This window comes from Drosophila grimshawi, unplaced genomic scaffold (genome assembly GCF_018153295.1).
Source record: "Drosophila grimshawi isolate 15287-2541.00 unplaced genomic scaffold, ASM1815329v1 contig_311, whole genome shotgun sequence".
NCBI lineage: Eukaryota > Metazoa > Arthropoda > Insecta > Diptera > Drosophilidae > Drosophila > Drosophila grimshawi.
Window position 1 is genome coordinate 761704 of NW_025063098.1, and position 13160 is coordinate 774863.

Below are 13160 nucleotides of genomic sequence, written 5' to 3' on the forward strand. Positions count from 1 at the left end.
GAGTGCATGCGAGCTTTGCGAAATCGAATTAGAAATGTTCCAGTTTGAGCGGCTTCTGTTTTTGTTCAGCTGGGCAACTGGGGCAGCTGCCAGTAAACAGCAATCAATCATATTGCAGAAAACGGGGCTAAGCAACAATAATAACAACAATAACAATATTAAACAACGTGTACTACGAAAACAAGCAGCAATTGCCTCGATTGCCAGTCGACCGCTCTCAATTCGCATAGCAACAATACAGAGCTTAGTTTTTGTCATTTGTTTTAAAATATGTTGGATATTTCACTGTACTGTTACACTCAGAAGTTTCATAAGTTCCGAAGGTATATATTCGAAACCACCTTATATATTACATAATAATTGTTCTTAATAATAGAAGACATTTACTAGTTGTAGAAATGCAAGCACTTAGTTTGAGAAAAAATCGAGAACTGTAAGAGACTTTACTCAGAATGTCATAAAATATGCGCTCTGGTAAATGATTCTCAACCCATTTTAAACTAGACAATTGTTTGATTTTGTGCGGATAAACAGTGTCACGTGTCAACGCATTTGCACAACTCGCTTGATATTGACAATTGTAGTTTGTGTCGGATGGCATCATCGTCGTCAGCCAAGCAGCGCTGAGCTGCCAGTGTGATTGTCACTTGTCAAACTGATTGAGTGTGCAGAAGTGTATCGCTATCTATCTGTAAACTTTCGGTTGATAAAGAGTAGTGGTAAGCTCTAACTGGTTGACTGACTGGCAGATAGACATATAGACAGACAGACAGTCTGACTGACTGAATGACTCACTAACGCTGCTGATACACAAGCTCTGCAAATTGATAGATAAATGGGAATGCTGATCAAATCACATGCAGCTATTGCCAACTTGCAGTTTGCAATGACTTATTTTTCATTGTGATTTTGCTTGTCTCGGAGGACTCGCATTGTGAAATGCATTAATCTTCATTAAGTTGTTTGCATGTCCGCGCTGGGATTAAGTGCTCGTATATGTTGTATTGGTAGATGGAACATTTGAATGCACACATTATTTATTTGTATTTAAATCCCACTGTTGACAGCTTATTTAAATGGGTCAAACTCAATTTTCCGTATTAAGTAATTCAAGAGGCGCAAACCCACAATAACAACAACAGTACAGCAACTGGTTACGAGTGTACTCAAAGTTGACATACCCTGTATTTTTGTTCATAATATTTGGTATAAATTGCATCTGCACTCAATCTCCAAGTTCAAGTTTTTAAAAGGAAACTTGTATAGTTTAAGAAGTGAAATTTATTTCAAGGGTAGACAGATAAAGTACATTAATTTTGGCAGACTGGTAAGTGTAAGTTTTATTTTAGCAAAAGCAAGACACAATTTTAAATCATAGGGCATTTTAAGTATTCTCTTGGCTCTTTACAACTAAGTGAACCCTCAAGCAATAGCTTGGCAATGAGTATAAATTGCCGGAAAAGTTGAACACAGTGTATCAAAGTTATGAAGTGCTGTAAATTTTGTGAAATTTCTGTGCAAAAACGAAAATGAAACTAAAGTGTGTTGTTGCCCTGCCACTTCATATTCAATGACCATTATGGAAAACTAAGACCAAAAGATGTTTTATGCCGCTTTTATGTTCTGTTTGTACTATTTGCAGTTGGTGAATTGTGTGGCTTGAATGCATCATCGCATTTGCTCTGTTGAACAGTGCGCAAATAAACAACTGCAAAAAGGGATTGAGGGGCATTTGGTAGACAAAATTATCTTGCTTGAAAGCAGTACTGAAAATCAAAATTCTTTTTTAGATGGTTTCTTCACAGCTGTCTGCTCAAACGCTAAACACAAACTGAAAAAATCAAAATATGTAGACCGTCTTTGTAAATAAATAATGATTGACTTTAAGAGATCTTAACGCTGTTATTAGAGAAAAATGCTTGTTGATGGATTATTATTACTAGGGGGGAAAACTGCACCGCGACCTATTTGATCTATTGTGCCCCATTGTTGATGTATATAATAATTATTATAATTGTGTACGGTTTGTGAGAGGTAATTATTTGGGTTCAAGTGAATATTATAAATACTATTTTTATGCAAAGTTGAATTAATTTTAAGCAAGTAGACGGTATCTTTACAATTTAAACCTTAACGTCCGAGGTTTTATAGAATTTATACGATTCATAATAAAAATACATTTTTCAAATTGTAATTAAAAACAGAGATTTTAATTACGAAATAAAGAATTGAGTTCAGGGTAACTCTTAGTCGAGCTCTCTCCTTTGGACTATTCTTACTTGTTTTCGTATGAATATAAAAAAAAAGGAAAAACATTTTTAAATGAAGATGCTTTCTGCTTATCTCTGAACTCATTCAACATTTTTCAGCCATCACAAAAAAAAAAATGGTTTCGGTGATTTTCGTTAATACCCAATTGCACTTTAAGCCTCTGGTTACAAAAGAGAAGTTTCGATAACGTTCACTTGACACAACGACACAATGAAGAATGCAAATTGGAAACTTGCAAATTGGTTTTTCGCCATTTTTAGTTCGTACTCTGTGCCCGCGTTGGACTGCAGGTCGTATGCGCAATGCGGCTTTGAGCTTGTGTACTGAAACGAAATTTGAATGGGATTCGCTGAGCGATTTTTGTTGTTTGTTTTTTTTACACTCCCAAAGCGACTCCAGCACATATTGCACATTTTCAACTCTCTTGCAAACTGCATTTTCATTGCTGTCTGCGATCTGGGGCGTGGTTAGTAGGCGTATGTTGTTGGACTCTCGGCGCATAAATATGGCACATAGCATTAAAATCAGAGTTAATTCCACGCTGTGTTACATAGTTGTCCACGGTATCTGCTTTTATGGTGGTTTTAGTTAGTTGCAGTGCCACAGTTCAGCACTTGCCTCACATGCGTTGCATACTTTGCTGCGCATTTTTGTGGTGCCCCGTGTGTGTGTTTTTCTTTTTGTTTTCGCTTTGTGTTGTCTGTCAATTAGAATCTCTTTTATCAGCTACATTGTTTTGCGGGCTTAAAGCTTGCAGCTAGCAGCATGCAGCTCGGGGCACAGCTGGCAGCGCTTGGGGCAAGTTGGTGGTGCGGTTTAATGGGAGTCCATGTGTGGGCGTTGCATGCACTTAAATACTACTTAGGTATACACAAGCGCTTAGTTTAGTGCAGTTTACTTTTTTGTGCTCATGTGGGACCTTAATTTATAGTGGAATTTAAAGTCTAGTCTCGAACAACATGTTCGAGGAAAATAAAACATTTTTGCTAACCCTGAAAGTCTGGGCAAATTTAGTAGCCTTGCAGAGCTTAAACAACAATGTTGCCAATGAAAAATGCAGGGTATCTCATAGAAAGCACAAGCTGATAGAACTTGGACTGCAGGATTATTTGTATTTATTCAATGGATTTCAAGCCACATTAATTCAATTTTGTTGCTGCAAAGTAAACACACATATTTAATCAATTTCATTCCCATCTGTGCATAATTTAATTTGAATGCGTTATTCAAATAAATGTTTCGCGTTTTAGATATATTTGTGGATTAACTTCTTGAACAGCAACATTCAAATAAATTGACAACAATGTAAATATTTAAACGCGGAATTTATTTTTATGCAACACTCGCGGAAAATAATCGCTCTCCAAACATAAATATCCTGCTGTGGTTGTAAATGTGGGTCATTAGGCTTAGAACTATTTAGTTTGTGCTGAATATGCTGTTACAGTTTATGTCAGTAGTTCTTCTTTTTTGTGTTTTTTCAATTTCATTTTTGCCAAAGAGGAGTGGACGAATAATGGCCTATATTTCAGTGGCCCCTATCTTTTTTTTCGTACGGTCGAGTGAGTATTTAAGCTAGTGTGTAAAGCTGTAAAGTTAGCTCATAACTCTTAAAAAAAATTTAATAAATTGTGAATGTTTGCAACAAAACGCGAAAATGCATGCAACGGTATCTAACTGGCATTCCTGTCTTGTCTCTAATTCATTTTACTTTTGCCAAAAAGAATCATTTTTAATTAAAATTCGTTGAGAAATGCTTAGCTACTATAAGAATAATTGTTCGCTTATCGGCCATAAAATACAGTCTGTAAGTTTTAACATAGTATATAAATAGTATATATATTTATATATACTATGTGTTTTACTGTGCCAGTGTCTAAAAAGTTTCGTTCAATTTTCGTCCCCTTAGCCGTGATGTGCTTTTAGTTGCTGCAGGTAACCGACTTTGCAGACTTGCTCTCAAACATATTCAGCTGCATTTGATGTGCATTTTGCATTATTTTAACAATTTTGCAAGCGTCTGCTTAGAGCTGCACTTGTTGCGATTAAATATTTCCATGAAACGGTCTGAGCTCAGGTGCTGGCGCCAAAAGCGGCACATAAAAATCAGACAGCTGCCAGGCTAAACACAATTTTTTTGCTGAAGATTGTGCAGCAGATTTGTATAAGCATCAAGCTCAGTGCCAACTTCTGAACAAGGGAAAACGTGAACAACAGACGTGTCACCTATCGGCTGGAGGCAAGCCCGACGGCACGTGGCAAGATGAGATATACGAGATTTTCTTGCAACTTCTTGGGGCACATGCTTACGGTTTTGTGTAGTTACGGAATCGCCTGTCTTATCCACATCTGAGTGATTTAAATGCTCTGGCAGCTAACGGCTATTCGCATGCATACAAATCAGAAATTATGACGCTTTAACGTTGTGAAATATTGTTGCAGCACTCGGAGTGTGCAGTTACGAGCTGCCTTTGCCACTGTCTTTACCCATCAATTGCAGGACATTGCTGTTCCATTACCATTACGCCATGCCATGCCATGCCATACCAATACCAGTTTAGTTTGAATGGTCTCATTGGATGATTTGTATGCAAATGATATGCATTTCAGTTTACCAGTTGCCTTTTATCTGTCTACTGCCTTGGCTTGCTTTGGCAAGCTTTCCCCAGCTGTTGTCTCTTATGCAGCAGGAATTGTCTTTTGTCTCAGCTGCATATTTGAGGCATCTTCATTTCCACTCTCATTAAAAATCCATAGCTTTGGGTAGCTAGTTTTAATCACTGTTTTGTCAGCAAGTCTGTCGCAATTTGTCATCATATTTTGCTAACTTTAAGTTTTCATTAATAAAATGTCTGAATTTCCACAAAAGTTTGCAAGACTTTGTCAATCAAATGTCAAAAGTTTTTCTCTTGAAATATGCTACGAAAAGCAAACTGTTATCTTTGGTATGCTAAAGATGAAATACCTTCTTCTTTTTATACAAATGATTTTTTCATCGATTTTGTATTTGAAAAAGTATAATTAAATATTTGGAATTTTTCATATGTTGGATTTGACCTGTAACAAAAGTAAGTCTATCGAAAGTTTCTTTAAGACTAAAAGATTATTTTTAAATCAGGTTCGAACTGGTGAACTGGCCAAAGAAATACATATATGAAGAGTAGAACATGTATATCTTTTATTTTATTATTATTTTATCATTAGTGGCGAACAAACTAAACTAACCTCTGCCCTTTTGACCTTATGACAGCTTCCCAGAAGGATATCAAATTGTGAGCTATTCAAAAGTTATGTGAAAAATTCTGTGCACTTTGACAGACACTTTTAAATTAGGCGCAACAACAACTTTAACGAGTTCTCTTGCATTTTGCGACAGAACGTAATTTTATGCCCTTGCCGACTTTTATCGAACAATTTCTGTGCAACATATTTTTGGTCAGGTTTTTCACTCACTCTCTCTATCTAGTTCCAGGTCTCTCTTTGGCTGATTGTGTTTGCAATTTCTGTCCTGGATTTGCATGTGCCTTGTGTACCCTTACCCTTCCCGGCTTGACTTGCTAGACTTTACTGTTGGGTGCTTTTGCAAAATTTTAAAGTTTGGTTACAAAATATCTAATGGTCAGCTTGGGCCACCTTTCGCTGCCAGTGTTCGTTTCGCCACGGGTTGGTTTTGCAGCTTTGGTTAATTAACACACAAAGTAAATGCGTTTTACTTCATGAGTAAGTTGTTATCCAAAAAAAAAAATATAATGCGACTCAGGGAAATCAAGAATTGAGCTTAACTTTTATAGAGAATACTTAATGCAACGAGGAAACCAGCCAACATGATATTTATAACACCTAATTTGTATTGTGGAATCTTTCATTATAAAAGTACAAAAAATCTCTTGTATTCAATTTTTCTCCATTTTACTCAACAGATGATATAAATTGGACCATTTTCATTATTAAAACCATCAGAAACCGCGCTCAAATTCCCTAGCTTTTATAAACTCCTTCGCCTTCTTAAGCTAAATCGAATCCAATAAAATATTTGTGCGTGTTTTGTATTCAAATGAATTCCATTTTCTTTTGTGATTCTAAGGAATTAAATTGCAATCTAATAAGAAGCTGTCAAAAATAAGTTTATTATAAAATACATGCTAAGCACATTTCTCTGGAATTTATTACATAGAGCAATTTCGAATTTTGGCAATTATATTCTTCTTGCATAGAAATGTATCTATTCAGAGAACTTTGGCAGAGACAAAATTTATGTATTAAAACGTGAAAAGACAAAAAATATTTTAAATGTAAATATATTTATGTAAGTACTTACTTTCATGTGCGGACAGGGCCAAAAGACGATGCTCTTATTATAATCGTGAGCAAGCTGCTCAGCCAGCTGATGACAGTCCCCAAGGCTGGCCGTATCCGAGTGTTTCTCCTGCCACTCCTGTTGTTCTTCTTGTCCTTGTTGTTGTTTTTGTTGTTGCTGTTGCTGTTGCTGTTTTTGATGTTTTTGATGTTGCTTTGGTATCTGTGTGGATGCTGATAAAGTGTCTGCTGACAACTGTTTCATTTTGGTTTGTTGCTGACGCGGCTGCTTTGTTGGGTCAACGCCATTGCCATCGCCATCGCCATCGCCATCGCCAACGCCATTTCCATTGCCATCGAAGTCCACGTCAGTGTCCACATTAATGCCCGCATTTAAAGTCTTTACAACGCTCGTGTATTTGGGTAGCTCAAGTAATTTAATGAAGCCACTTAAATCTGTGCGTCAGCAGCGCCATCAACATGGCAAAATGCAAGCGAAAGTAAAAAAAAATAAGAAAAAGACACAGAAACAGAAACATTTTATGTATCGTACAAAAACTGTTGAATATTTAAGCCCTTTGTGTGTGTGTGTGTGTGTGTGTATATATATATATATATTTATTTAATATGTACGTGCATGTATGTGTGTGCTTGAGAGGTGTAGAAGCAGTAACTGCAGATGAAGGCAGTCGACTAAAAGCGGCTCCCCTTGAAGTGCTTCTGCGGTTCACTACAGTGCCTGCCAACAGTAACTGGCATGTGCTGTGAGTTGTTATAAGTGCCATCATTCACATGAATCTACAGTGCTCCATGAAAGGAAACCTGCCTTATAATCTGGCCTTTTAAAAATCTAGTTAAGTGCCCACAGCATACAAAAGAATTGCTTTTTGTTCCTTATACAATTCAATCACATATAATTAATATAACATTCTCTTCTCAATATTTATTTATATTTGAGTTGAACAAACAATTTAATTTAATGAGTTGTTAAACAAATGCTTTCAATCAATTAAGTTCATCATAAATACTTTTTTCTCTCGATGCAGCACATGCCGCGATTCATTTATTCGCATATTTAATTGAATTTAAAGCTTCATAATTTCATTTTGTGGTTTTATCGCACTACAGTCTCCGAATTAAACTTAAATCGAACTTTATTACAACAAACAAGTTAGAATGCTGCTCGACTTGGATATACCCTGCATTTTCACAGATAAATATAATATATATATATATTTATATTTCTCGATGCGCAGGCAGTTGGCAGCAGCAGCAAACAACTTTTAATTGCTTAATTTAAATAGCTTATTGTTAGCTTTGGCTTCTAGCCTAACTATATACTTTTAAATAAACTTTATAACGAATTGGAAATAACTTTGCGTTATTAATTGGAAAATAAAGCTATCCAAAATGAGATAGCGCAAACATATACCTTATATACTTTGGAATCGGAGATGCTTCCTTCTACCTTTTTCATACTTTTGCGCAACTTCATTATATCGTTTTTACTATTTTTAATGGGTTCAGAGTACAAGTATATTATGCATATAAGTAAGAACTATTTGTTTCATATTCACAATGAATGAGGCAAACCTTATTTTCGATCTGGTGCATGCTGCAACCATTTAATGCATTTGGTTAGTAGGCGCTGCATGGAAATACAATTTATAAGTTTGTCCGGCCTTTTGTTGGCTCACCACAAATGCTGAGAATGCTGGCTGTGGGCATAAACTAAACTGTATTTACTGGGTCATGCAAATGGGAATGCAGGACAATAGGTTTTGCTTTGGTCTACTCATGTGGTCAGCTCATAAATTGTGTCGGTGGAAGAGAAGGGGGCACCTAACTGCAACATATGCAACCAAAATCAATTTCAATATCTTGCAACATAAAAACTTGGAAAGAAATTGCGGCAAATAGAATTTATTTTGCATGTGGACAACATAACTGAGAGACAGAGAGAGGGATAAAGAGTCAGAGGGAGAGAGAGAGAGAGAGGGAGAGGGCGAGAGAGAGAGACAGATAGAGAGAGGCAAAAACAATGTATAGATTTACGAGGGAGTTAGAAAATTGAATTTCTTTGTAAAGCTTTTTATGCAGTTTCTGTGTAAGAACTCAATTTATACGATTCAACCTCGGATGAGCAGGTGAAACAGTGACAACTTTTATTTATGACAACCAACGGTAGACTGTGTAAATTAAAGGTATCAAATTTAAACTTTCGCAGAGCCAAACAAAAATTGTTGCAATTGGCAAAACTTTGGCGCCAAATAAGTGAGCAATTGTGCAAGTTTTACGCCAGCCAACTTGAAGGTTCTTCTTTCCCATGTGAAGTCGTCCATGTTTACTTCGAAACTAGCTAAAATAAAGCAAATTGAAAGAATACAGCCAGCAGCCACTGCGACTGGCAGATTGATTGAAAGAAAACCAGACACTCAGCGAAAACTTGGACAGACCAAGTTAAGCCCTGGTCGCAGATTAAACTATCCATTTGGCAGAACTTAAGCTTATTGCCATTTGTCGCAATTCATTTCAAAAACTATCCTTAACAATAAACTCAGACACTCATAAGTAATCAACAAAAAAAAAAATTGTTTAGTTTAGTTTAGTTTAGTATTTAATTGTGACACTATAATACAAAATTTATAGCTTTTACTTAAACAAAGAATATCCCTCATAAGAATCTAGAGAATCGAAAAACAAGAAATTGTTTAGTTTAGATATTAATTTCGAATTTATTTATCTTATAAACAGCATAATAGCAAATATTCAACTAACTTTAAATGCGATTTTTTAAATATTTTTTGATGGAATTCTACAAAAATTGCATGTAATTTTAAATTGGCGAAATTAATCGTTAATCGTTTATCTGGCAGAAATAGAAACCATTCAATTTAAACATGAGAACATTACGTATAATCTTTTTAGTTTAGGTTTTATTATCAGCATAAGAAATATATGACATATATCAGCATAAGAAATATATGACATATTTATAGATATTTTTGCACATCAATAATGTATTTTTTCATTTCATTTTATTATAGTTGCAGCTGCTTACAATTGACAAGAGTCTGGTTTCGATTTCACTCTCGGTAGATTTGTTAGGCTTTCCTATTTATTAAAGCGCTTTCCATCAATTTAAAAGCATAACTTCTATCATGAATTTAGCAAAAAAATAAAAAAACATCATAAAATGCTTCAGGGAGCAGCGTCTAAGGAGATGGACTTGACAAATGCCTGGTCAGAGGCAGGATTACAGCAACATGGTTGGGTTAAGTTTATGGCACGGTTCACTGTAATAAAATAAAAATACTCATAAGTCAGTTGCAGTCGCAAAGTTTTCAAGCGGAAATTGTAAGTTGTCACTTGCCGGACAGGAATATTTACGACATCGATGCTTGGCGGAGGAGAAACTCAGGATGGAAGCTAGTTCTTTGGCGGGACAAACGCGCCCGTAATTGAAGGCAATGTAATTAAAGTTGTAAGTACACAGGAAAACATAGAAGGGCAGCAAAGTTGCCAACTTGATGAGTCGTTCGAGCCAAAGGCATAAGTATGAGGACGTGGCAAGAAACTTGCTTACTGCGATTTAATTAGTTTAAAAAGCATAAAAAACAGCATTTTTCCCTTTTTTTTCTTCAGAACAGTCTGCGCATAATGCATGCAAATTGAGTTTGCATTGGGGACAAATTCGCAAAGCAAAAAGGCAGAAAACTGCATTTGGATATGGTCGTAGTACATGCGTCCTTTCCCTTTCAACAAGTCGAGATTTGAAGAGAAACACTTGGCATTTTCTTTAATACAAAATGCCTTAGATGATGCATTGAGTAACCAAGTTGGGCATGACGTAAAATAGCGGAAAAAATGGTTGTAAAATATAGAAAGATTAAATTTTAAATTAAATTTGTAAAGAAATTATTTTTATGACATGAACTCATTAAGAGTGGGAAAAAAAGAGTGTAATAAAGTTGAGCATAAATATGTTACACACAGAAGAAAGCATCTCCGACCGCATAAGGGATGTAGATTCTTGAACAGCATCAATAGAGAGTAAATTTAGCTGATCTCAGAATATTCATATATATGGTATATAAGTTTTCATATCTATATCTATACAACGACTGTCTCTCCCATCTCGGATATTTTGCTTTTTCTGTTGCTTCAAGTGCAATTAAAAAAACACTTAATATTCTTTTACTGCTGCTTTTAATGGCTAATTAGACAACTGCAGTAGCTGGGCTAATAAAATAACAACAATCATATTATACAAGTAATTTAATTAATTTGCTTGAACGACTAATAAATCTTCTTGCTTTGTTATATCGTTTGTTGTGTAATCAGTTAGTTGCTTAAATAATGCGATACTTATTCGATTGGTAAAGTTGTTACATATGGTATAATCATTCTTTCGATGAGTTTTCACAGCTATCACTGCCACTTTTGGCAATTTATCTTCTTAAATATCCCATTTGAGTTACAAGTGAGTCGGATGAGAAAAAAAACATCGATAAAAGGACGTGTTAATGCAAAGATTTGAAGGACTAAAGAGAAACAAAAAAAAAAAAAGAGGAAAATCGGAAAGAAACTGAATGAGGGAGATTCAGTGGCTGGCCTTAAATAAATATACAAAATGGCTAACCACTGCCTCAGTGTGTGTGTGTGTGTGTGTGTTGTGTGTGGGATGTTGGTGTTGCCAGTTGCTGTTATTGTTGTTGCTTACTCACCGACATCACGTAGAAAATCGACGCTGGCATTGGATAAATGCGCTTGAAAAAACTCAACAAAATACTGGAAACCCTGTTGCACATGCATCATATCCATGTGCAATGATGACGGTATTAGAACTGCCACACGCTGAGCCGCCAATGCTGCAGCGGCTGCTGGTTGTTCTTGTTGTTGTTGTTGCTGGTGTTGTTGTTGTTGTTGTTGTCGGCGTTGACGTTGACGTAGTTGCCGCTGTTGCCGCTGTTGCCGCTGTTGCTCTTGTTGCTGTTGTTTCTGTTGTTTTCTTCGACTTTGCATTTGACGTGCCTCACGCTCAAATTCACCCGCATTACGCTGGTGTTGTTGTTTTTGTTTTGATTGCTGTTGTTTCTGCTGTTTTCTTGCTGTTGCTGTGCTCCAAATTGAATTGCTTTCAAGTGTTGTGGCTGCTGTTGTTGCTGTTGTTATTGTCGTTCTTGCAGTTGTCTTGGGCACTCTGCCAGCTTGCGTTGAGTTCTGCTGGACAGGCAAGAAAACTGGCGTCAAGATGCTGCTGTTGCTGTTGCTGTTGCTGCTGCTGTTGCTGCTGCTGTTGCTGCTGCTGTTGCTGTTGATGAGGTGGGCCAAGGTGTTGTTGGGTGATATGAAGGTGGACGAGGTGACGTTGGGGGAATTGAGAAAGAAGAAGGCTGTCAACAGCAGAAATAATTTAGCAATTTGACAGATTGTTAACTTCATTTATGTTGCGTATTTTGCTTGTGCTGCGGTTGTTTTCTTCTTCTTCTTGTTTTTGCTGTTGTTATTGTACTTTTTATGTCTTTGGCTGTTTTTGTTGTTTTTTTTTGTTGCTTTTTTTGTTGCTTTTTGTTTTTGCTATTGTGTTTTTGTGATGCCTTTAACTTTGCTAGCTGCAGAGCTGATGGACCCAGTTCTGGAGTCCCCTTCAGCCGTTTACATTTTGCAGCCGTTGCTGTTTTTGAGTATTAATGTTTTTGTTGTTCTTCCTGTTGTTGTTAACGAACTTTACGCGCACTGCCTTCAATTTGTTTATAATTGCTTTTCGATTGCTGGCAAATTGCAGCTTCCTGGAAATATATTGAGAAACAAGACCAGATGAGTTAATCAAATTTCTTTGCAATTGTCATTTTTTGTATAATGAGATTTATAGGATGCTGGCAGCATCGTCGTAACTGAATTTAAATGAGTTCTCAATTTGTCATTTGAAATGTAATGAGATACTTCGAGTGTCGTAAATATCGCACAATTCTAACTTTTAATGGCACTCAATGAAAAGTGAAAAGATAGTAACTGTTTGATTATATATTTATACTTTGCATTTTCGTTTTCGTTTAAGTTTATTCCTTTACAAAATCAACTGCTAAAATTTGCTCCAGTGTTTCAAAGGTTAATATTTTTGAATATTAATAGATATGCATTTTTATAAATATCGATTTTGGGGCTTTGAAAATTCGACAAGCTTATTTGGCTCGTACAGTTCTCAAAATAGATTCGGTTTTTGCTCAGTTTTTCAATGTTTCAGTACATCAGCACATAGCGGATATCGTTCATTCGTTTTAAAATTCGCACACAAATTAATTAAATTAAAATTTCAAATTAGTTTAAAAGTTCAGATCGACACTCACACACACACACACACTCGTACACACACACTCCACCAGAGTTTGCCAAGCACGCGTTGATGTTGTTGTGGTTGTTGTTGTTGTTACTGCTGGCTGACAGCATTTTCATGCACGTTTAAGCACTCACCCACACATGCTACACATACGCACACACACAGGAAGCACTTAAGTACACACACACACCCACACACATTGATAGACACCTACTCGCTTTGCTAAGGGAGAAGCTCTGCATAATTCACGGCG

The 13160-nt window shown here is 36.2% G+C and overlaps 1 protein-coding gene across 1 annotated transcript in view; it reads right to left on the bottom strand.

Moving 5' to 3' along the window:
- LOC6564343 overlaps positions 1 to 12054 on the bottom strand; it is a 46879-nt gene extending 34825 nt beyond the window's left edge. The window contains exons 1-3 of the mRNA XM_032737025.2: positions 11725 to 12054; positions 11295 to 11478; positions 6590 to 7023 (exon numbers count right to left, since the gene is read on the bottom strand). Coding sequence (XP_032592916.2) covers positions 6590 to 7023; positions 11295 to 11478; positions 11725 to 12012 — 906 coding nt within the window. The 5' untranslated portion in view covers positions 12013 to 12054. The remainder of the gene's footprint in view (positions 1 to 6589; positions 7024 to 11294; positions 11479 to 11724) is intronic.
- Positions 12055 to 13160: the final 1106 nt, after the last annotated feature.